General features: G+C 53.3%; 6 protein-coding genes across 6 annotated transcripts; 2 read left to right on the plus strand and 4 right to left on the minus strand.

Moving 5' to 3' along the window:
* Positions 1-236: 236 nt before the first annotated feature.
* SMAC4_03239 (uncharacterized protein) lies at positions 237-2,545 on the minus strand (the record flags this gene model as incomplete). The annotated part of the gene is made up of 3 exons (XM_003349602.1): positions 237-732; positions 799-2,331; positions 2,400-2,545. The coding sequence occupies 3 exons, from the start codon at positions 2,543-2,545 to the stop codon at positions 237-239; spliced, it is 2,175 nt and encodes a 724-aa protein (XP_003349650.1).
* Positions 2,546-2,928: 383 nt separating this feature from the next.
* On the plus strand, positions 2,929-7,335 carry SMAC4_03240 (uncharacterized protein). The gene is made up of 3 exons (XM_024655358.2): positions 2,929-3,512; positions 3,575-6,592; positions 6,656-7,335. The coding sequence occupies exons 1-3, from the start codon at positions 3,424-3,426 to the stop codon at positions 7,017-7,019; spliced, it is 3,471 nt and encodes a 1,156-aa protein (XP_024511257.1). The 5' UTR covers positions 2,929-3,423; the 3' UTR covers positions 7,020-7,335.
* A 1,773-nt stretch (positions 7,336-9,108) lies between these two features.
* SMAC4_03241 (uncharacterized protein) lies at positions 9,109-10,116 on the minus strand (the record flags this gene model as incomplete). Its single annotated transcript, XM_003349604.1, has 1 exon — positions 9,109-10,116. The coding sequence occupies one exon, from the start codon at positions 10,114-10,116 to the stop codon at positions 9,109-9,111; it is 1,008 nt and encodes a 335-aa protein (XP_003349652.1).
* Positions 10,117-11,156: 1,040 nt separating this feature from the next.
* On the minus strand, positions 11,157-14,610 carry SMAC4_03243 (uncharacterized protein). The gene is made up of 5 exons (XM_066089913.1): positions 14,424-14,610; positions 14,222-14,355; positions 13,618-14,160; positions 11,791-13,559; positions 11,157-11,706 (listed from the first exon to the last, which is right to left on the minus strand). Exons 2-4 carry the CDS (start codon positions 14,317-14,319, stop codon positions 12,182-12,184), a joined length of 2,019 nt encoding a protein of 672 aa, XP_065946245.1. The 5' UTR covers positions 14,320-14,355; positions 14,424-14,610; the 3' UTR covers positions 11,157-11,706; positions 11,791-12,181.
* A 552-nt stretch (positions 14,611-15,162) lies between these two features.
* Positions 15,163-16,701, plus strand: SMAC4_03244 (uncharacterized protein). The gene is made up of 2 exons (XM_003349606.2): positions 15,163-15,448; positions 15,529-16,701. The coding sequence occupies exons 1-2, from the start codon at positions 15,329-15,331 to the stop codon at positions 16,450-16,452; spliced, it is 1,044 nt and encodes a 347-aa protein (XP_003349654.1). The 5' UTR covers positions 15,163-15,328; the 3' UTR covers positions 16,453-16,701.
* A 312-nt stretch (positions 16,702-17,013) lies between these two features.
* SMAC4_03245 (uncharacterized protein) lies at positions 17,014-22,178 on the minus strand. The gene is made up of 3 exons (XM_003349607.2): positions 21,789-22,178; positions 19,775-21,641; positions 17,014-19,715 (listed from the first exon to the last, which is right to left on the minus strand). The coding sequence occupies exons 2-3, from the start codon at positions 20,120-20,122 to the stop codon at positions 17,628-17,630; spliced, it is 2,436 nt and encodes an 811-aa protein (XP_003349655.2). The 5' UTR covers positions 20,123-21,641; positions 21,789-22,178; the 3' UTR covers positions 17,014-17,627.
* Positions 22,179-22,458: the final 280 nt, after the last annotated feature.

Consider the following 22,458-nt stretch of genomic DNA (forward strand, 5'->3'; position numbering starts at 1 on the left):
TGAACTGCAACAAAATGATCACATGTGTATCTTCTAAATTGACCTTTGGTTAGACAAAACATCTACCAGCCCAGACCCAAGAAAAAAAGCTGGAAGAGCCCCCATTACGCCCATCGCCATGAAGCCCAATTGTACCTGTTTAACGTGTACGCCCAAAAAGAACACAAAAGGTGCTTTTTTCGTCCAAACATTTTCAAACCAATAAAAACGTCGTCTTCCGCCTCCCATCCTTTCGTTTATGCGCCATTCCTGTAAACCTGCGCACCCTGGTTCCTGAACATGATCGTATCCCTCCTCTGCAACATCATCAACGCCCTATTCAGCGCCACCTCGCTGAACCCCTTACCCTCCACCATTTCCCTGCGGAGGGTGGCCAAGCTGGTGCTCCAGCCGATCGGGAGACGGCGCTTCAGCTCGGCCTCGACGCGGGACGTCTCGTCGTTCAGCTCCCGGTTGCTGCCCGTGCTGCCCCCCTGGTTGACGGCGTCCATGGTCGAGCACAGGAACAAGCGGATGGCCTCGTCCACGTGCTTCTCCGTGGCGACGGGGGAAAGGGTAAGCTTGGCGAGCGACTCGGTGATGCGCACAATGGCTTCGAGCTGACGGACGGTGATGGGAATCGAGGAGCGCGCGTTAGCTTCGAGTTCGGAGGCGTGCACTTGCTTGCGGATGGCGACGAAGTGAGAGGAGAGCTTCTCGGCGGCTTCGGGGGAGAGACGGGGGGCGCAGCGGCTGGAGAGGGAAATTTGTCAGTTTTAAAGTACTTGACGTGAGATCAAGAAGGGGGAAGCGACTTACGATCGGCAATAGGCGACGTATCGCCTCATCTTCTCAACCGGAATCTCGGCCTCGATCCGCTCCTCAACACCGCGGCCACCCATGTGGATGCCCATAACATGCTTGGCGATGCGCTCATCACGGCCGCGCTCGTGCTCATCCTTGACGATGAAGATCATGTCAAAACGCGACAGGATGGTGGTCTGGAAGTCGATGTTCTCGCCGGGGGTCTTCATATCATCGTAGCGGCCAAAGATGGGGTTAGCGGCGGCGAGGACCGAAGTGCGAGCGTTGAGAATCGTGGTGATACCGGCCTTGGCGATGGAAATGGTCTGCTGCTCCATGGCTTCGTGGATCGCCACTCTGTCCTCGTCACGCATCTTGTCAAACTCGTCGATACAGACGACACCGCCGTCAGCGAGCACCATGGCACCGCCTTCGAGGTAGAACTCGCGCGTGGAAGCGTCGCGCTGGACGGAAGCCGTCAAACCGGCGGCGGAGGAACCCTTGCCGGAGGTGTAGATGGCGATAGGGGCGACCTTCTCGACGAACTTGAGCAGCTGCGACTTGGCTGTACCGGGGTCACCCAGTAAAAGGACGTTGATATCACCACGGAGCCTCATGCCATCCGGGAGGATCTTCTTGGAGCCACCCATGAGCAAACAGAGGATGGCCTTTTTGATGTCCTTGTTTCCGTAGATAGATGGCGCAATGCACTCGGCCATGACGTTGTAGAGATCCGGGCGACGGCTAAGTTCAAGGAATTCTTGCTCTTCTTCCTCCGAGAAGACAGCCAGACCCTTGGCTGTTTGGTCAATGTCTGTCTGGATACCGACTGCGCGGAGATAGGGTGTGCGAATGGCGACGGCGCCGCTTGTGGACTTCTTGTTGCCTCCACTTTGGTATATAGAAAAGATGCCCATGACGGTACATCTTGAGCCGGGAACCACACGGTTTGTAAGATAGCGGTCGGCGGAGATCAAGACGTGGCGGGGCAGTTCACCGACGGGGACTTGGTCTGGAGCTTCCTGAAGCTTGATAATCTGTTGGTCGACGAATCTTGACTTCTCGTGTTGTACAAAGTAAGGATCCATGGGGCACTTCTCGCCGGGGTCGCCTGGCGCCCTGATTCTGCCACATGACCTGGGAAGGGTGGCGCCACTGAAGCCGCCGGATACGTGAACGTGTTGGACGTGGCCGCAGTTGCGGCACTGGACGTGAAGTTCTGTCGCCTTGGACGACATTACCGAGGCACCAATGACGATACCAGGTACCCGGACCAGCCGGGAGATTGTAAGGGAGTCGAGGTTACGGATGGAAACATCTTCGGCGTTGGAATGTAGAAGCAGTTGGTGGTCGGGCAGGTCTATCTTGGGCTCGTTCGGGAAGACAATTCGGTGTGTGCAGCGCTTCAGGGCGGCCTCGAACAGAGGGATAATCTCGGCGGGTTCGGTGACTAGTCTGTGGGCGATCTCCTCGTTGAACTTGATCAGGTCGCCAATGTTGACATCGCAGTAGTATTTTTTCAGGAGGGCATTTTCTCGTAGTTGATCTCTGGACGGGATCTTGTTAGAAGGATACTTCAGGGAGAGAAAAGGGTGATAGTAGGAAATGAAGCCAACCTGTAGATGAAGCTGTTATCGAGTCTGAAGTCGAGAATGAAAGCCTCGAGCTGGGCGCGTATGTGCTGGTTGCTGTCCTCCTCTGGTACATATGAAGAAGCAGCGCCGGCGTAGGTCCGGGCTGAGAAGACAGACTGATGATCCATAACTGACGGTGGTTTTGTGTGGAGCTGGTTTGTTTACTCAGGTGCGCTGGGTCGTAGAGGTTCGCACCAAGAGTGTTGTATGGTATCTGGAAGGCAAAGCAGAGGGAGAAACCAAAATCGCAAAACGTAGGTACGTATGCGAAAACCGCGACGCGAGAAACATTGGATACTCCGCGCCCAAGACGCGATTTTTGGCAGGGGTTTTAATGGGTGCCCCACCTGTAACTGGATGGCAGGAATCCGCCGCACGGCCCAGCAGGCAGGGCCCTGAAGTGCGGAGTACCCTAACATGAACACGTGTAGAAGAATATTCCGTTAAGGGGATTCACCCTTCATACACTCTTGCAGCAAACGGTGCGAGAGCCAGCCCAGCTCCGTGGCCCGCTCAAGTAATCATGGCGGGCGGAGCTTCATTCAACTGCACTACGTATCCGAACAAGGGTCCTGTAGTTTGGGATCCAATGCTGCGTGGCTTCCGCTTCGAATGGGGGGACTTTCAACAGCTCCCGAGTCTCAACTTCAATACCTACTCTTCGTCACAATACTAGTGTTTTGCGCTTCTTCTCGGCCATCTTGTGTGGAAAATACACTCTGGTTCTTGTCTTGCCCTTGTTTCGCCATGATATCCCGGTGACCCTTTGCAGTAACAGCCCATACTCTCTGTCTACCTTGGACCACGATACCTTCAACAACACTACAAGCACCTACCTACCTATCTGCCGGCCCGTGCCTAGTACAGCTTGAGCCTCCCACGATCATCATACCGATTACCGAACTCCCATCTTTTCCAAGTCGCCAATCCACCGCGCATGACCAAGGGCCATTTCGTCTTCCCCTGAGCTTAGGCCTAGGACTTCCGGGAGACTTGATGAGCCATCATGTTCTCCAACCAGGGTGCTCGCAAGTCGGTCGATAGCCTATCGCCAATACCTAATGCCGGCCATTTTGGCGACTTCCCTTTCCATGGGTGCGATGCGCTTTGTCTGTCCATGCCTTCTCCATAACACATACACTAACAGCTTCTTAAAGGAGAGGCTCACGCAGTCCGAGCCGCCCGTTCCATCCGCGACGAGATTCAACTGCGAGCTCCATACACTCCATCGGCGGCTCTCTCGACAGTTCCAGCGGTACCTGGGGTGACGCCGTCCTCGAGTCCGGCCAGAATGCCATCTCGACCCTGCTCCAGCCACCCATAGTACGAACCGGTCTGCTTCCCCACACCTCAGCTCCCGCTTCCACTGCTCATAAGCCTCCGACTGCTCGAGACATTCCGCCCGTCACTCTCACCAACGTCCCCAACGTTGATAATGCCGAATTTACGCAATACCTCACTCAAGTCGGCGCGTTATACGAACAGCTACGTCGGGTTCAGGCGGACGAAGAAGAGGCATCCGGTACTCACAGCAGGCGAGGTAGCAAGGCTGACGCAACCTCGGTCGAGGATGGACATCTACGGCCGGGTAAACGATCGGGCGCTTCCAGGAGGGCTTCCAGTTCATCCATTGCGTCCATATCATCGATAGAGGCCCCGGGCCCCGCTCGACGCAGCTCAAGCTACAGGAAAGCGGCATCGCAGGGTCCTCCCCCGTTGTCCACCATTCCCCTGGTATATTTCGACGAAGATTTTCACCTCGAGAACCCCCGGACTTTTGATGTTGTCAGCGAGCGATCCGAAGTAGTACGACCCGCACCGGGATCCGAAGACCGAGCCAACCATAATGGCCAGGCATCAGCGCCTCGGAAGGCCCTTGCGACGAACGCCATATTGCAGGAGAAGCTATCATGGTACATGGACACCGTCGAAATGCACCTCATCCAGTCTATTTCAACCGCTTCAACCACCTTCTTCACTGCGCTGGGGTCTCTTAGGGAACTACATTCAGAAGCCGCGGACTCCGTGGGCAGAATCAAGACACTAAGGAGAGAACTGGAAAATCTGGACGAGGAGATCGCAACCAGGGGCTTGGACATCGTGCACCAACGGCGGAGACGGGAGAACATCCAGCAATTGCACGATGCAGTCATGCAGCTCCGGGAAGTGGTTGAGGGGGTGGCTGTATGTGAATCGCTGGTAGACTCGGGCGAGGTGGATGCAGCGCTTGACAACATTGACGCTTTGGAAAAGCTGATCGCCGGAGAAGAGGGGGCTTCCCACAATGGTCGTCCCGGGATGGAGTTGAGAGATCTCAGGGGCACCACTGCTCTCCAAGGTGTACACAACGACATGAGTACTCTCCGGCAACGTATCGGCAAGAGCTACGAAGAGAGGTTTATCACTCTCCTAATACGTGACATCCAGCGCCACGTTGCGCATGTCTCAACTCAGGAGGTTCTGATGCGGTGGAGTAGTGCTTCCATACGCGCCCGAGGAGGTCACAATCGCGAGCCCTCGGCTTTTCCATCCTACCTGACATCAACAGACGGTCTCCGATCGGAACTTCTGGTTAGTCTGACTGGCTTGCATAGAGCCAAGTTCCTTACAGCCGCTGCGACTGCTTATAGAGAGACAGCTGTACGCGAGATCAAGAACCTCATCCGCCGGCCCTTGCCGAGTTCCAACGATGATGATAATGAGTCCATGATGTCCGCGTCGACCATGACAGGAGGCAAGCAACGCCCTCAACAGGAGCGTTCCTCCATTCTGGCTCGTAACCTGCGTGCTTTGGAACCCAAGGAGGCGGAGGAGCTGCTAGTCAAGATCTACATCGGAGTAACCGAAACCCTAAGACGACTGGATACACAAGCAAAAGTGTTGTTAGACGTCGCAAGTTCTCTCAGCGACTCGGATCCGACTAGCGGTCTTAGGTCTCCACCTTTTAGTCCTACCGGCAGGCGCTTGTCTACAGCAGCCCTAGAGGCTCAGGAAGAGATCCATACAGCCCTCGACCTTTCAAACCTTCTTGGGCAAGCCGTTGATATTGCTCAGGATAAGGTCGTGAGGCTATTGAAGGTTAGATCGGAGCAGAGTACTCGTCTAACGCTTGAATGGTTCCTGCGATATTTCACTCTCAACCTCCATTTCGCCAATGAGTGCGAGGCCATCTCAGGCCGAAGCGGGACAGTCTTGAAGAACCTGGTCAATGGTCATATCAAGGAATTTGTTCAGCGTCACGGCGATTCTGAGAAGCAGAAGCTTGCCCAGGGCATGGAGAGTGACCAGTGGGCAAGCCAGGATTTTACCGAGAAAGATACGGAGCTTCTCAGCCACATATTGGAAGGGAGCACACGAGATGCGGCCATTTGGGCAGAAGCAACCAAAGTCTGGATTACACCCTCTGATAATGAAGATGGTGACAGCGCTGCTGCTCCTGCCCTTGGAGCGCAGGCCAACGGCGACTCTGGGGACAAGGCTGCTGAAGCACAGGCGAACGGAGGTTCCAAGTCCAAAGCGCGCGCTGCCGTCGTCGACTCTGAGACGTTCCTGCTCCCCAAGTCCGCGATATTATGCATGAACGGCACGGCTCAGTTCATCCACCTTATTGTCGGCATTCCCTCCATGACAGCTGATGTGTCGTCCTCGCTCATCGCCTACCTTCAACTGTTTAACTCCCGCTGCAAGCAACTCATTCTGGGCGCGGGTGCCCTCAAGTCTGCGGGCCTTAAGAATATCACAACGCGCCATCTTGCTGTAGCATCGCAGGCACTAGCCTTCATCGCGGCAATTATTCCTCATGTGCGTGAGTTCGTCCGCCGTCATTGCGTCAACAGCCTTGTCTCCGGTGTGATGGCGGACTTCGACAAAGTCAGGCGTGACTTCCAAGAGCACCAGAACATCATCTACAATAAACTGGTCGAGATCATGACCGGCCGAGCAGTCCTTGCATCTAGGAAGATGAGGCAAATCAACTGGGATGCCGGGTCCTCAGCAGCGCACGAGTACATGGAGACACTCGCCAAGGAAACCACCACGCTTCACCGCAACTTGACTAGACAGTTGCCAGAAGGAACGGTGCGCATGATCATGATGTTGGTGTTCAAGAACTACAAAGACACATTTGGCTCGACGTTTAAGGGACTGGAGCCTACCACGGAAGCTGGGAAAGAGAGGTGAGTTTTTCTCCGTGTCATCGAACGAGCTTTCAAGAGGCGATGCTAACATCTGGACTACAGCATGTTGCGTGACGTCGAATACTTCGATTCCCGCCTCAACAAGCTCGATGGGTTTGAGGATGCGGGTCAGCACCTCATCAACATTGTTAAAGCCAAGGAGATCAGGAAAGCACCTTCAAGGCCAACATCCCTTACCCCGTCCCATCCTCCATCTCGCACTCCATCCCGAGCTCCATCCCCTGCGCTCGCTCCTGGTTCTCGTGCCGGGTCTCGCGCCGGGTCCCGCGCCGGATCTCGAGCTGGGTCGCGGGCAGGATCTCGCGCGCCAACACCAACACCTACTCAGACATTGACGGGAAGAAGCTCCGCTGAAATCATAGCAGAAGTTAGTGCCGCTGCTGAAGCAACGGGTTTCGGAAGGTAATATGAGTTAAGAAATGGCTGGGGCTAGGCGTCTAGATAAAAGCATCAGTACTGTTTAACGGGGGGTTCCAACCTCAAAAATGTCAAACCTTCAAGAGTTTAATGACCAAAGTTGTCCCGACGCTCCTGCCATTTCCCTCGTGCCACTGCCGCACTCCTAGGAGTCGCGGTCGCCCCTTCCTCATGAAGTGGCAGACATCGGATGACATGACATGACACCTTGCCCGCCCCGGCACCTCCCGCGTACCTTCCAAGACTAGAAGCACCAGTGACAGGCACCATATAAGGTTCGTTAACTGACCCCTCTAACACAACGGGGAACCCCACTGCGGTTGTCATGGTCTCATGGCGCAGTGGTGGTTATCGTTGCATGACTAACTTAGCGTAGCGGTTTTCCCATGGTTGCAGCTAGCGGATTGTTGTTAGTTCAACAAGCGTACTATGGGCGACTTGGCTTTTTTGTTGCAAATTTTTTTATTGGATTGGTCGGGGAAGTGATGAGGATGTTGGAAATCAGTGTTTTAGTCTACATGTTTATTTTTGGAGTTTTTAGAGCGAGTTTGGTTTTGCGAATCGACGATGGAAGTGAAAGGCCTGATGTAATAATGTGTGTGCACCAAGTTTCCAGCTTTCAAGTTCGTTGTCGTTCGTGTGAAAAGAAAGCTCCTTTATGATCCGAGTCCATCACCATATGTACTTGGTTTACATTCTGTTGCATCAACACGTTAAAATTCTCAGTTGTACTTTTGCTCTAAATACTCTCGGCTTCTCGGTCGCCGAGTCTACGACGCAGACTATGATTCAGTTAGTCAGCCCTGGTATCTCGATCCGCCTGCTCTGCTCCCCTTTCTGCACATCGCTCAGAGATAAGGTAGGTAGGTAGGTATGTTTATAAGCAGGCATTATCAGGGTTCATAAGCTGATAAGCTAAGCTTCGTGGCTGCAATGCACGTTGGCTTGGCCCTCTTCGTACATTACTGCTTCTTTATCAAGAGGGTGATGCACGAAATGTCATTAGGTAAGGAAGGTCTTTTGCGGTGCGCAGCGTCCGAAGTCTTCGATGTCGGGAGTCGGGAGCACGGGACACGGAACACGAAGGTTGGAACACGGAACACGGAGCCCGGTGGTCAGTTCTGTCCGTTGGAATTTCCTTGGTAAGCGAGTACATGAAGCATGCATGCATTTTCCTCGTAAAACCTCCACCCCCTCTTGGTTTCATTTCTGGTGAGAATTTTTGAACCTCGGATCGGACCGGGACTTCCCGTAACGGAAATGTAAAGAACTGAAAGGAAAGGCCACTGCAGGTGCCATGATGCCTTATCTCGACCAACATAGCCTGTGAAGAAGCCGAATCGATTCTGGAGGACTCAGCTGAGGAAATAGTGATGCACTTTAAGCTTGGTTTCACCTGCCGTTGGAATTTTCTTTGCGTGGCAGAGGGAGATCAAGGAAGGAGCTACTTCTGCTGTGCCCGATAACGCCCGGGTTTTGTTGTATTGTCCCCTCCTCCAGCTGTTGTCAAAGTCGTAACTGCCATCTTGGGGAACAAAATTATCGAAAGAGGAAGTCAAAGTTTGCTTGGGCGTCGAGACGTTCCATATCATCGCTGGGAAAAGTATCTTTTCTGAGTTGTATCGTCCAAAGAAGGACAAAGGGTAAAAACTTCAAAAATATTGAACTAAATATGGTCCATATACAAAATGTTTCCGTACAAGTAACTCCAACCAGGCAGAAAGTCTTGGAGGACGTCTATAGATAGGTAGATACGTTGTCTTTTCCAATTGTTTTGTAATGCTTCATTAGGGTTGTCAAAGTAATCTAAACTAACCCGCCTTTCCGTTCCATGATGCTCTATCTTTCCCGTCTAATACCAGTCCTGTTGACCTGCTTCTTTTCGTAATCTCTTCCTTATATGACATGTTTCCTGAAACAACTTCTCGATAACCAATCTTTAGTCTATGGCGCGTAATGAACCAAAGAAAAAGATACCCTAATCAAAGCTGCTGACCCGTCGTGCGTGACATCCTGGTATGGGAGAGAGAGGTGATGATTGGAGTCGTTCTTTGTTGCTACTAGTGACCTGATGACGACTAGTCGGATGCCGTGTGATTTGCGGCAACGGTATAGCCATGGTGGCCATGGCTATGGTCGAATGTCATAGTGGGAGTTGCTGTCTGCTTCTTGACCGAAGTGACTAGAGTCGAAAGAGTTGGATGGGAGGATGCTGTCTCGTTGGCGATGTCGGTCTCTTCGGTGGCGTCTTCTTCATCGGCGGCTTCCTCATCGGCAGCGTAGTCCTCAGCTGCAGTGTCTTCCTCGTTGGTGACGTCCGCCTCATCTGCAGTGTTTTCCTCGTCGGTGGCGTCCGCCTCATCTACAGCGTCTTCCTCGTCGGCGTTGTCCGTCTCGTCGGCAACGGCAGTGTGAGTGGCAGTAGGAGACTCGGCTGTAGTAGTACCGCCAGTAGCAGCGGGCCCGCCATGGACAGCAACAACGCTGGCATCCGCACCGGTTACGGAGGGTATGGACATAGGAAGCCACTTCTGATGTTTATCGCTGTAGAGCATGTGCCACTGTGCGAGGTGAGGGTACTTCGCCAGATCAGCGTTGCCGAGGGTACAGTAGAATTCCTCGCTCTTGGTGGGCTTTTTCGTCTGCTTGTCGTCCGGGTGGTAGTATGCATGGTCGCAAGGAAAAGTGATGCAGCCGCTGACCTCAGCGTTGGGGTCGTTAGCGGGCCAGAACTGCTTGACGCCCACGTGGTCGCCGGGATTGTCGATGGCAGAGACATCGAACCATGACTTGCTCTCGAACCCCTGGGCACGAATCTCGGCCAGCATTCCGGTGCGGTCGCGAGTGCCGGCCGGCACGGAGTAAAAGTTGCCTTCCCAGCCGGTGGGGATATCGAGAGAGACGTGAGTGAGTCCAGGAACAGCTAGGGGTATGAGGTCCTCGCACCCCTGGTTACCCTCTGCACACCCAAGCTTGTGCTTGGAGTAAATGACTCTGTCACCTTGGTCAAGGGAGATGAAGGTGACCTTGTTGGCGGCCACAAGGCCAAGGACTGGGAGGAAAAGTAGAGGCGTCGAAGGGAACATCTTGAAACTTTTTTGTCGGATGGTTCAAGTATCAAGGTCGTATTAAGTCAAAGGACGAAATTGGAGTGTGCTTTGTATTTCGAAGTTGAAAATGGTGATCCCTAAAGCGTGGAAAACGGGAGGGCATATCAGCCATATATACGAGCCCAGGCCTTCGTTTCGAAAGATGTTCTCTTTTTCTAACTTGCTAAGATCTGGAATTCCGAGTGTTTATCCACACCGGTGCATGCCGCATATTTTCCGTGGAATCCGTGGGATAAAAAGCTGACGTGCAGAAGTTGCCGGGTCTGGATGCAACAAGTGCCGTACACTGCCCGGCTCTCGTTGAAACACTAGCAACCAGGCCATCCATTGTGCTTCATGCTTCGATACCTGCTCAAATATGTCGGTTTGTAACATTCTCTCCCCCTCTCAGTTTTGAAACTTCTGGACACTCGACGGTGATGGTAGACGAGAGGCTCAGCAGGGCGGTTTGGACACTCCCTAATAAAGAGCTTCGTAAGCGAGTACTCCTCGTGGTTTGTATGATTTCGACACTGTAAAAGCTTGGAGTATTGCATGTCGACATTCTGTAACTGGTATGCCACCTGGAGCTGCGGCACATTGGAAGTCCGAGTGTATCGAGAGTATTCGCGCCCCAACTGTATGGCCTGCCGAACTCAGGGTTGGTGCTTTGGGGTTTTTGCCGGGCACGACGGTGCCAGTTGACCATCATAATGCACTGCAGACTTTGTATGCCCTTAAAATCCCGAGATTCTCATAACATGGAAGTCTGAAGTGAGAAATGGAAGAAAGCAAGACATGTCGTCTAAGCCAGGTTCGGTATCACCTGCGCATAGTACATGCCAGCTGCTGTCGGCCCGCAGTAGCATCTCTCGGCGAGTTTTGATCGATGGTACAGCTCTCCACTAACTCAAAGTAGATTAGCACATGTTTGCTGAAAGTAATGTTATGTGATTGGACAGAAGGGACCTGGGTTCGTATTTACAACATGGCCACAGAAGCCAGCTCTCTCACCAGCTCTTTGATATTGTTGATGCCGTTGACCAAGACCTGCCGAAACACATGTTATCCGAGTTCTAAGGCGTAAACCGAGCCGATCGAAAGCTGTTACAGGTGAGTGACACACACGGAGGCTTCATCAAACATGCTAGTCAAGTGGACATGGGTGAATGCGTAATTGTTTCTTGTCATGGAGTTGTTGTGATTTGGTCACAGCAAGAAGGGAACGTGGTAAGTCGGATACAAAAAGGCAAGAGAAACGGCGGAACACTCGAAGAACACACAACTCGGTCGGTTACTAAGTCATATATAGATGTTAACCGCAATACTATATAACCAGGTCTCGTGAACCGGTATCGTCTCTCGGCCTTGGTGCCCGTCAATTTGTGACCGCGTGATCATGAGAATGCACGGGGAGCCTGAAACTTGACCATCGCTCCTTGGGATTGCTTGCTCAGGCGTCCGTGACACTTAAAGCAGGTCTTGCACGCTTTATACAACCAACAAGAAGGAGGCGATAAGCAAAATGTTTATCTGACCACGTTCGACCAGAGTGAAGGTGCAGCCAAGGCGCTTGAGGCATGTACTCTGCAACAGGGCCAGAACAAACAAGATTAGGGAGAGCATCCTACATACTGCGTAAGGCCAAGGTGGCGGGGTGGGTAACGATACCTTGAGAGGAACACCAGCTATCGACATGCAATCTGATGTCCAAATAACGATGGTCATTTCACACATTCGTAGGAGCACCGCCGTTATTATCATCATCGTCGTCGTCAAGATCGTCATCATCGTATCCGTCCGCCAGGTAGTCTTGATCAAACCAATCGTCGTAGCGACCGTTTGCCCCATTCTCATCACCATCGCTTTCCTGACTCCGGTCCTCATATATCCCACTTCCATGATCCGTCATTGCTGGTACAGGACCGACATACTCATGGTATCGTCCAGATCTCGGGACCCTCCTCAGCCTCGGCGCCCCGCCGCCGTTGCTACCAATACTGATCCTTGCTGCCGACGGCAAGTACTCTTCAATATTGGGAAATGCCAAAGAAGGCGGCCTCTAGCGCTCCGTCAAATCAGCGAGTTCCATCCTCGACCTAACCTCACGAATGAGTGCCTTGGCCTCTTCCACCTCGACTCCATCCTGGCATAGCTCCGTAGCCAGCCGGTTAGCCGTAACGTAGTCCTCCGTCTTCATCGCGTACCTGGCAAGCCACATACGTGCCTTGCTTGTGGCCACTGTTACCCCTGTTCCTTCTACCTGCCCAGCTCCACCACGCCCCTCGTATCCTCCCTCTGCATCCCCGTCCGACCCAGGCGAATCCCCATGAACGACAAAAGATTCGCCGGGATTCGAGGTACCGACAGCTGAAGTGTCCACGTTTTCAGTAGCTCCTCCATCCTCCTGTGCCACACAAAGCTCCATGTACGCCCTGGCCTCGTCGACCTCCCCCAGGCGGTCATACATGGTAGCAATCTGGAGCAACACCTCTGGATCCATCTGCGCCATCCTGTCTGCAGGCCCCGAACTCCCGAAGCTACTCAACGTTGAATCATAGTAACTGTCCGCCAGCAATGCCCTCTTGAGTGCCTTTATCCCGTCCCTGTCTTTACCCATTTTCTGTAGGCATGACCCGACAGCCTGCCACATCTTCCCATCCCAAGGTCTGAGACCAGCAGCCTTTTTGTAATAGTATAAAGCGTAGGCATTCATCTCGAGCACCTCATATGTCTGTCCAAGACCGTACCAGGCGCGGTAGTCGCGCCGGTTGACATCAACAGCGCGCCGGTATGACTCGATGGCTGCGTGTGTGTTCTTCAGCTCGACGTATTCATGACCCATAAGCGTCCAGGCGGAGAGGCACGAGCGGTCCAAAGTGAGGGCTCGGCGGAAGTACTGTACAGCCTTTTCGTGGAAAGATAAGAGAGAGTAGTAGTTGCCTATGACGACGCACGACTCGGGTCGGAACTTGTCTATACTGGAACAAAGGTGGGCCAAGAATGCAAGTTTTGGGCGCATATTGAGGACGTATAAGATGTTGGAGTAGTGATCTAACGAATCGAGACGATGTGGGTGTAGCGCAAGCAAGTTGCTGAAGTTTTGTTCCGCAGTGTACAGGTCCTTGGAGTGGTAGTTTAAGAGCGCCCTACAAGTTAGTATGAAAGAGGATGTGGGGAAAAGCTTCAGGAGGTCGTTAACCGAGGCAGCGAGATCTTGCCCTTGTTGATACAGATTAACCGCCGTGTTGGCGTAAAAGATGAAAGACATGATGTTTTGAGGAAGGACGGGGGTTATCTTGTTGAGCTGTTCGACCCCTGGGATGAGATTTGTGAGCTCAAGCCAAGCACCCCAGTTCCATGGGAACAGATGGACACTATTGAGAAGATAATCGAACGCAGCGTCGTCGTTCTTCTCCTTGACCAAAACCATGCCGTACCTATTTCAACATCAGCATAACGCACATTACAAGACGCTATACACAGGGACACACTTACAGATATTCGAGGAAGCCCTGACTTGGTGGCAGATCGGAGTCTTCAGCCTTGCGCTCGGCAAACCATCTTTCAAGGAAGCGGCTGACAATAACAAGATGGCTGTTCTTGATGGTACCCAGGTCCTGTGGACCCATGATCATCTCCGACTCTTCGTTCTTCTTCTTCTCTCCCGAGATAACTTTGGCATAGAGGGCCAGGAACAAGCTTTTCTGACTGAGATTGGGCAGAGACTGCTCGAACGGCAGAGCAGCACTTGCCTTTCCCTTGCCTTTTGGTGTGGCAGGATCATTGGCTTTCGTGGATAGTAGGCCGGAGAGAAGTGAATCTGGCAAGAAGACGGAAGCGCAGCGGTCGAACTCTTTGCAATCGAAGAAGGACTTGGCGAGTAGATACTTGCTGAGGTCCTTAGCCTCCAGCTCAGCTTCCACTGGGTCCGGATTAGAGGAGAAGGCCGGGTGCTGATATCCTCGAAGTCCAGCCGCATCTTCTTGATCCACATCACTTAGGACTGGATCGGGAACCGAGTCGAGGAGCTCGGCGGCCCTGAATTGTTGCGTTAGCCAAGGGAGACGGCCTCGCGGATACCGTGGGATGGACCGAATACCATTTTGCAGATTGGTAAAGACAACGCTCGGAGCATTTCACAACTGCATTTTGCAGGGCTTCTTTAAGGTGTAAGGTGTCTATTGCTGATAGACGCATTGTGACAAAAATGTGGTTAGTGTTTAGGTATGTCGCCTGGGAGATAATTGTTAGTGAATGAGTATAAATAACGAGTGGGGGAGACATCACGGAGGGAGGCAGACCGATTAAAGATAGATTGGCCGCGACCAAGAACTTTGCTGAAGGAAATCCAGTTCCCGTTCAACATGAAGAAAATTCAAAAGTGTGGCAGTTCGGTGCCATTAACCAAAGGCGCTCTTTTGTGGGCTGAAAGAGTGACGGATGTTGAAGAGTAAGTTTGGCCGATCGATCAAAACAATGTCCCGTCGTGAACATTGTTGTCCCAGGCCGCTGTTGGTTGGTCCTTCCTGTTGCTACAGGGCGTTCAGCGTTGTCGGGAACGCGTGCACGGTGCACATTGTACACTAAGGTTGCGCCGGCAGGCACCAATGGCAGCACATGGAAGGTGCGGCTACGACGCAGGCGGCAGGGGGGGTGTCGCGCCCACTGGATCGACACCACGGTGCGCACCCACGGGCGGCCAAGTCGAAGGGTCCAGTCCAGTCCCTCTCGGTAGATGGAAGTGTTCGGTTACAGGGATCGCAGGAACATCTCTTCGGCGTTCAGCATCCAAACTTGGGATTCATGACGCCTTATACGCCTATATGGACGGAATGTTTCTCCATTCATAGCTAGGCCGTGTTGAAGTGATCAGAAGAACGACTATCACGACCCCTTTTGTTGGGCCTCTTGTGTTATCGGGAGCTTGGGTCACTTTGGGTCATTTTGGAGATGGTGTAGAGACTCGCTCCACCTGTCCGATATATTACCCAAAGAGGTGCAAGATTCACACATCTAGCATTGTTAGATTGTACAGCTGTCCCGCCGACCCCACCAGGCCAAGCTGGCTCTGCTAAACAGTGCTTGTAGCTAGTAATTGCGATTTCCCACCTCCTGAACCAACCCATCTTCCCGATACATATCTCCTCCCCGTCCTCTTCCCAGCAACCCCCAAAGTTTCTTCGGGCAGAAACCACATATCGCAACCATGGCCAAGACAACAACCCTCAAGGAGTTCGAGAGCGTCTTCCCCAAGCTGGAGGAGGCGCTCCTCGAGTATGCCAAGGCATACAAGCTGCCCGAGCAGATGCTCAGCTGGTACAAGCAGGTGAGCACCATGATTGTCTACCTTTGTCGCGTCCCAAAAAGAGCTATGATGCTAAATCTATCGTCTTTTTCCTGTTGTAGTCCCTTGAGGTCAACGCTCTCGGCGGCAAGTGCAACCGCGGCATGTCCGTCCCCGACTCGGCCTCCATCCTGCTCGGCCGCCCCCTGACCGAGGAGGAGTACTTCCAGGCCGCGACTCTCGGCTGGATGACCGAGCTCCTCCAGGCCTTCTTCCTGGTCTCCGACGATATCATGGACTCGTCCATCACCCGCCGCGGCAAGCCGTGCTGGTACCTCCAGGAGGGCGTTGGCATGGTTGCCATCAATGACGCCTTCATGCTCGAATCGGCCATCTACACCCTTCTCAAGAAGTACTTCAAGTCGCACCCGCGCTACGTCGACTTCCTCGAGCTCTTCCACGAGGTTACCTTCCAGACGGAGATGGGCCAGCTCTGCGACCTGTTGACCGCGCCCGAGGACAAGGTCGACCTGGACAACTTCTCGATGGACAAGTACACCTTCATCGTCATCTACAAGACGGCCTACTACTCGTTCTACCTGCCCGTGGCCCTGGCCATGTACATGCTCGACATCGCCACGCCCGAGAACCTCAAGCAGGCCGAGGACATCCTCATCCCTCTGGGCGAGTACTTCCAGGTGCAGGACGACTACCTGGACAACTTTGGCCGGCCCGAGCACATTGGCAAGATCGGCACCGACATCCAGGATAACAAGTGCTCGTGGCTGGTCAATAAGGCCCTCAGCATGGTCACCCCCGAGCAGCGCAAGACGCTCGAGGAGAACTACGGCCGCAAGGACAGGGCCAAGGAGGCCGTCATCAAGCAGCTGTACGACGAGCTCAAGCTCGAGGACCACTACAAGCAGTACGAGGAGGAGCGCGTCGGCGAGATCCGCAACATGATCGACGCCATTGACGAGGGCAAGGGTCTCAAGAAGCAGGTCTTTGAGGCCTTCCTTGGCAAGATCTACAAGCGCAGCAAGTAAACCATTCTCCTTTTACGGTTGCTTGATGAAGGATGAGGGGGGGAGATGATATATACGTAATGTTGGACTTGGTTGTTGATGATGGAACAAACGACACTGCAAAGCGTTTCCATTCATTCACAGTTTTTTTGCGAGAGATACCAGGCCTTTGTTTGTTTTTCTGCTATACATACTTGCTTGAATGCATGCAATGGCCAGAACGAAGGAAGGAAATAAATTAAAAAAAAGTAAATATAATATCAAATATACCATCCCATTTGTATGGGAACACTTTTACCCATTACGGGATGATTCGTCCTATCCCCGCACAACGTTTACTCTGGCGTGGCTAGATAGTGGTGCTTGACGTTCTTTGTAATGCTTTCCCTCGTATTCGTTCTTTGAGTTGTAGTTCGTGACACAAGTGGTTTCAAATTCATCATGAACAGTAAGCATGGAGGAAATGCCCAGACAAGTGTTGAGATTGCAGGTTCAGCATGGGAAATTGCAGTGTAACGAAGTTTAGCGCCAGCAAAGGTTCAGTTACACGAGCAATAAACTTGTATCATACCCGTGACAGATGCGTCTTTGTATTGTCACCGAATTGTAAAAGAAATGTGTGATAAGATTTTTTACAACTACATCAAACCAGTCCAAGATTCTCCCACCTTTGGGGTATAATTCGTCGTTCCATACTTCCATGGTCTTTGCCCCAGCTCCAGCTCTTCTCTCTCTCTCTCTATCTCTATTCTTCTTACCCCCAGCTTGACGCCATGTAGATAAGTCACCCCAGCCTTTCACAAGTTGTGTAGGTATATCCATAAGTTCCCTAACAGCAGCTCCAAACTGACTGCAAGTTCCTGAAATCGCGATTTGTGTTGAAGAATAAAACAAAACAGTGCCGTAAATAAAACAGAATTAAATGGTCAAAGTATAGGTATAAAATTCCATCACCCTGAGAAAATTCTGGAGTCCCTCAAAATATCAGATAACCATAACATAAACCTCCGTTCGTACCAACTCTGACAAGAAGATTCATTACATTGGGCTGTTGGGCAGCATGATATCCGGACCAAAGAAAAAAGAAAGCCCATACATCGTTCAAAAATCGGTAAGAAACTCGTAATCGGCGTTAAGTCGTGATAAGTAATCGTGATACAGTCCAAGGAAAAGTTCTACCAGCTTATTCATGTCAATCAGTAATTGTAAATACTCCCATTTCTCGCGCGGCCGGAAGAATTGCCGACGCGGACACTCCGGGCTCGTTGCACGGAGCCGGCATTGCTGTTCCCGAGTAGACCTCGCGGTTCATCTAGGGCCTCATCGAACGACAACAATGGGTGTGGCTGGTTTCTCAAAGAAAAGGTTCTTTGACGTTCGTGTTCATAGCCGGAGGACGGAGGAGAGCCATTTTTTGACTGGGGCTGTTGCCCACCAGACGACGTACGGGGACGGTAACCTTCTGCGTCTCTACCTCTGGATGAGGGGGGTGGATAGGTCGGCCCGTTGCCGAGGATTGATCCGGGTATAGAGGGTACAGGTGGTACATAGGTCGATCCTGACAGGCTCCTCCCACCACCAGGAGGCCCGTCTCTACTCGTCATCCTGCTCCGCACGGAGGGAGCCCGACTAACAGCCCGGACACTTCCTGCGCTAGAACCTGGCGGTGCTTGGCCACCACTAGTTCCTGGCCGAGAACCAGGAGCCCGCGTGCTGGGTTCCCGTCTAACAAGTGTCCGGGGTGGCAGTTCGATAGGTTTGGCACCGGGAGCCACTTTGGCTGCTGTGGCCATGTCGACCAAAGGTACACCTTCTGGAGCCCTCACACCTCGTCCCAGACCTTCACGCGACCATTGGGGTGGTTCGACAAATTTCGGAGTCAGGTCCACAAGAGGCCCGCTGGGCTTTCGTTGCTGGTTTGGTTGCTGGCGTCGATGCGATTCACGCCCACGGTCGTGCAGGGTCGGGGCGTATTGCGATGGTGCGTATTGCGATGGAGCGTAGTGGGATGGCGGCGACTGATTAGATGGAGCACTGCGACGAACAGAGGGTGCTCTTGTGCTTCGCTGGGTGGCAGTATGTTCAACTGCCGAAGGAAGCCATGCCTTGGGTTCCGACCGCCCATTGTGATACCCGGTCTCCTCGGTTGGTGAAGCTACCAATCCGCCATTTAGAAGGCTGGGTCGATCGGTAAAGCCGTTGTCAGTGACAACCTCCAGCTTCTTCCTCTCCTCTTCCTTCTGAGCCTGTTTTCGCTCTTCATATATGTTGCCAAGCAAACCGCTCGAGCCAAACGGTGCTTCTTTCTCTTCTTGCGTCGCCCTCCTAATTTTCTGAAGCTTATCAAGTGGCGGTAGCGGCGGGACTTGCCATCTCGATCGGTCGGCTTCCCAGTCCTTTCCAAACTCGTCGATGGGTTTGTCGAAACGCTGCAGGTCGATTAGGGGCTTGAATGTACCAATTGGGTAAGGAGACTCGTCGACTGAAACTCTGATTTTGTGGCCATCCACGTTGACATCTCTAACTGCTATCCTTGGTTTGTGCGGCGAAGCAGAGGGTTGAGGCGGTTTCTCTGCATCCCGTTCTTGCTTTTTATTATGCAGCTGCAAAACCTTGTTGACCAGATACCAGCTTCGCCAGGCTTGGACGCGAGCAAAGAATTGATGGGCGACCGCGGCGTCTTCGGTGCTCAAGTAGTGGACGAAATTATCTGTCGACATGAAGATCGTGGTTTTCTGCTGGCTTTTGATGGCGTAGCAATGTTTCTTGGGTGGTCGTAGCTCCTTTCGCTTCTGTGCTTCGGTCGGCGTGTAGATGTCGAAATCAGACAGATGGCAGATGCTCAAGATGTCCTTGTCTGACAGTTTGGCGTCGGGTTTCTTGGACGAAACCAGTTGTCCGTTTTCGAGCAAAGTAATATAACGCTTGGTCCATTTCCCAGGCCTGTGCGAGTGCTGAAGCGGAAGGACAAAGCCAGTAGGTATCTTGTGTTCACGGGGAACACTGGTGAGGTCTAGGTTCTCATCGCTGCGGTCGTTTTCGGTCTGGATAATCAGAACGTTCTGCATGTCTTGGTCCCAAGAGTTTAAGACATCACGGATACGTTCATATCGACGAAGGCGTCGCTCAAGCCCCAAAGGGGTGTACGCCTCGATCACCATGCTGGTGTTGACATTGACGGGAAGGCCTGTCTGGTCGGCATAAGCCAGCATTATGTCCACAGTAGTAGTATCAACGTCAACTTTGAGATCAACCGTCACGCCCTTGTAGCGAACGGTAACGCGCTAACGCAGTAATCCATTAGTCGGCCATCTTGGCTTTGTTCATTAGGAGGCTGACTTACTCTGTCAGCGCCATTGATGGCACCCTTTGGCACCTCATCTTGAATTGGTACAACACCGCGTCCTCCAGAACCAGCATACGTCTTCGCATCCCGACTCCGGGATCTGTCGAGGGGGGCACCCATGGAGGAGGCCGGAGAAACTGGTGAAGTTGGAGAAGTTGGAGATTTTTGTTGAGAAGGGGATGTCGGAGAGGCGATCTTGAGGGGGGTTGGACCTTCTGGCTTGCGGCTGCGTGAGAGAAAAGGCAATTTTCCAAAAACCCGAGTTCTGCCTCTAAGGGAGAAAGAAGAGTGAGAGGGTGCGGGCGAGAGCGGCATGGCTGAGGACTGGTGGTGGTCCATGATCATGTCGGTCTCCAGCTTGCACCGCTCGGCAAGGGTTTGACTGTCGGCTCCCGTGTTTAATCGTGGCACCGAGGTTTGCGAGGTTTGTGAAGCCAAGCCGTCGGCCGCAGTGGTGTTGTTGTTGGTTGAACCCTTGGTTCCGTCTAGGTTAGACCCCTTGTCGGGAGCAAGGCCCTCTTGACCCTTAATCTGCGCCGTGAGTCTAGCCGCTTGTTCAGCTTGCGTGTGCCGGGGTGAGCGGGGTCGTTCTTCAGCTCCGTTGACGGGTTGACGGCCGTGGTCGGTTGCAGGATCGAACGGATTATGGGGCCACCCAGAGACAAGCGGCAGTGGTAGCAAAAAAGAGTGGTGATGGTCCTGGCCGTGTGTGAGTTCCCGTTCCCGGGCGGCGGTGTTGTCGACCGTGTCTTTGAAAACTTGTTCAAGCCAACTGCGCGTCTCTTTGGCCACATCGACCACCTCTGCACAGTCCGCAGCAGCGGCCGAGACAAGGAACCGCACTGGGGCTGGAAAGTTTGGGTCGTGGTGGTTTGTGTGCAGATTTAGATGCAGGTCCGGGCCCAGGTACGAGTGCGTCTGCTTCTGCGTCTGCGCCTGCGTCTGCGCCTGCGTCTGCTTCCGCGTGGGATGCTGCCGTTGTGTCGTGGTGGTAACGGTGGTGGTGGTAGTGGGCGAGGGGTGCGCCGACTCTGAGGATGGTGAGGAGGAACCTGAAGGGGGGATTGGATTTGGCACTTGGGGGGTAGGGGACCCTTTTCTCTAATGTGAAGACGGCGCCGTCCTTTTCAAGTTTGTCTTTGTACTGGTTGCCTCCTTTATTATGCGATTGTTGGTCTCGACTCAGGCTCTTGCTGCTGTTGTTGGGCTTCTCGTGATTACTTCTCGTTCCGCTGCTGCTGAATATGCTGGTGCTGCTGCTACCACTTGACCCATCCTCGCTTCCCTTGGGCTGTTGGGGATCGTCCACGTTCTCGCCAGCTCTTGGGCTTATGCACGCTTGAAGCTGAAGTCCGGGTCTCGACGCGGGGGAAGAAAGAGGGGGGAGAGGGGGAAGAAGGGACGGCGAAGTAGAACAAGTTGAAGACCAACAACTTCCACTTGAGGCCGGCTTGGACCCCAATCCCCATCTCCGGCTATCGCCGTCAGAACCGGGGACTCCCTCCCACTTGTTGTTGCGATTCACGTCATTGTTGTCTTGTCCCGGCCGAGCGTTGGAGTTGCGTTTCGCCAAGGGCAGCGGGCGCAAGGGCGGCTTGGACGGGAGAAACGGCTTGTTTCCCTCCTCTTTTCCAGTTTTTGAAAGAGTCCACGACGACAGGGAGGTCCCGCTAGTCGGTGAGGGTACAGCCCCAGGTACCACCGCCGCTGCAGGCGCTGATTGGGGTACCTGAGCCACTAGCAGAGGGATGGTAGCATTCGTGCCTGTGGTGCCCTGGGTGCCTGCAGCGTCTGCAGTGTCAGCTTCCACTTCGATTTCCACCTCAACCTCCAGCAAATGGTCGAGATTCTCCTTCCACTTCCACTTCCCGGAGGTCAGCAACAGCTTCGACCGTGGGTTCCTGCTTCTCTTCCACCTTTTCTTCCCTTCCCCTCAGTCGGCGGCTGCTGTGGCCGGCGATCTCCTGTGCCCCTTCTTGTAAGGCGCTGGAGAGATGGCCAAGGACCCTACTCCCGGCCGCTTCTTTCTGCCATCTTGATGCTGCCATGTGATGATGCTGCCGCCTCGGGCTGTGGTGGGTGTCACTGTCACAATACCATCGGACAGTGACACGCATCTCTCCCGGAGAGCGCTGCAGTATCGCGGTGAGGATGCCCTCTCCAGCCCTGACTCCGGCGCCAACAGTGTCTCCACCAGGGCCACTGATGATGACATGACTGGGGCTGTTGTTGGGGCTTTCGGGGCCCTACCAGCCCTGTTCCCCACGGTCAGTTTCAGCTGCTCCTCCGCTCCTTGGCGGTAGGGGATATACTTCCGCTCTGGAACCCCGATGGTGGGCCCCGAAGTGGAAGAGGAAGCTGACCCTGGAGCCGGACTGGAAGAGACCGGTCCGGGGTTCATTGTTCTTTTTCTCCCCTTTCTCTGGAGCGAATGACCGGTCGCTACAGCGCTCACAGTTCGTCAGCTTTACGTCCGCTTTGTCGAGGCTGTCCGGGCTGTCGCTTGTCCTGTCCAGAAGTCGCAAGATGACAAGGCTACCGCTGTATCGAAGCGCGAAAGAACAGGGCAGCAAACAATATTCCACTCTATCTGACACGAAGGGCTCAAAAGGCAAACCGCGTCGACAAACATCCCTTACCTTTAATGCGAGCTCGTCTACAACCTTTCACGCGCTCAGATC

This window comes from Sordaria macrospora, chromosome 2 (genome assembly GCF_033870435.1).
Source record: "Sordaria macrospora chromosome 2, complete sequence".
Lineage (NCBI taxonomy): Eukaryota > Fungi > Ascomycota > Sordariomycetes > Sordariales > Sordariaceae > Sordaria > Sordaria macrospora.

Excerpts from the sequence above, each read along its gene's own strand:
- SMAC4_03240 (XM_024655358.2), top strand. The coding sequence starts at position 3,424 with ATGTTCTCCAACCAGGGTGCTCGCAAGTCGGTCGATAGCCTATCGCCA. Across the intron at positions 3,513-3,574 it reads GGCGACTTCCCTTTCCATGG|GAGAGGCTCACGCAGTCCGA; the intron begins GTGCGATGCGCT and ends AGCTTCTTAAAG. Across the intron at positions 6,593-6,655 it reads ACGGAAGCTGGGAAAGAGAG|CATGTTGCGTGACGTCGAAT; the intron begins GTGAGTTTTTCT and ends TCTGGACTACAG.
- SMAC4_03243 (XM_066089913.1), bottom strand. The coding sequence starts at position 14,319 with ATGCGTCTATCAGCAATAGACACCTTACACCTTAAAGAAGCCCTGCAA. Across the intron at positions 14,161-14,221 it reads CTTTACCAATCTGCAAAATG|GGCCGCCGAGCTCCTCGACT; the intron begins GTATTCGGTCCA and ends GCAACAATTCAG. Across the intron at positions 13,560-13,617 it reads CAGGGCTTCCTCGAATATCT|GTACGGCATGGTTTTGGTCA; the intron begins GTAAGTGTGTCC and ends ATGTTGAAATAG.
- SMAC4_03244 (XM_003349606.2), top strand. The coding sequence starts at position 15,329 with ATGGCCAAGACAACAACCCTCAAGGAGTTCGAGAGCGTCTTCCCCAAG. Across the intron at positions 15,449-15,528 it reads TGCTCAGCTGGTACAAGCAG|TCCCTTGAGGTCAACGCTCT; the intron begins GTGAGCACCATG and ends TTCCTGTTGTAG.
- SMAC4_03245 (XM_003349607.2), bottom strand. The coding sequence starts at position 20,122 with ATGATCATGGACCACCACCAGTCCTCAGCCATGCCGCTCTCGCCCGCA. Across the intron at positions 19,716-19,774 it reads CCATCAATGGCGCTGACAGA|CGCGTTACCGTTCGCTACAA; the intron begins GTAAGTCAGCCT and ends TTACTGCGTTAG.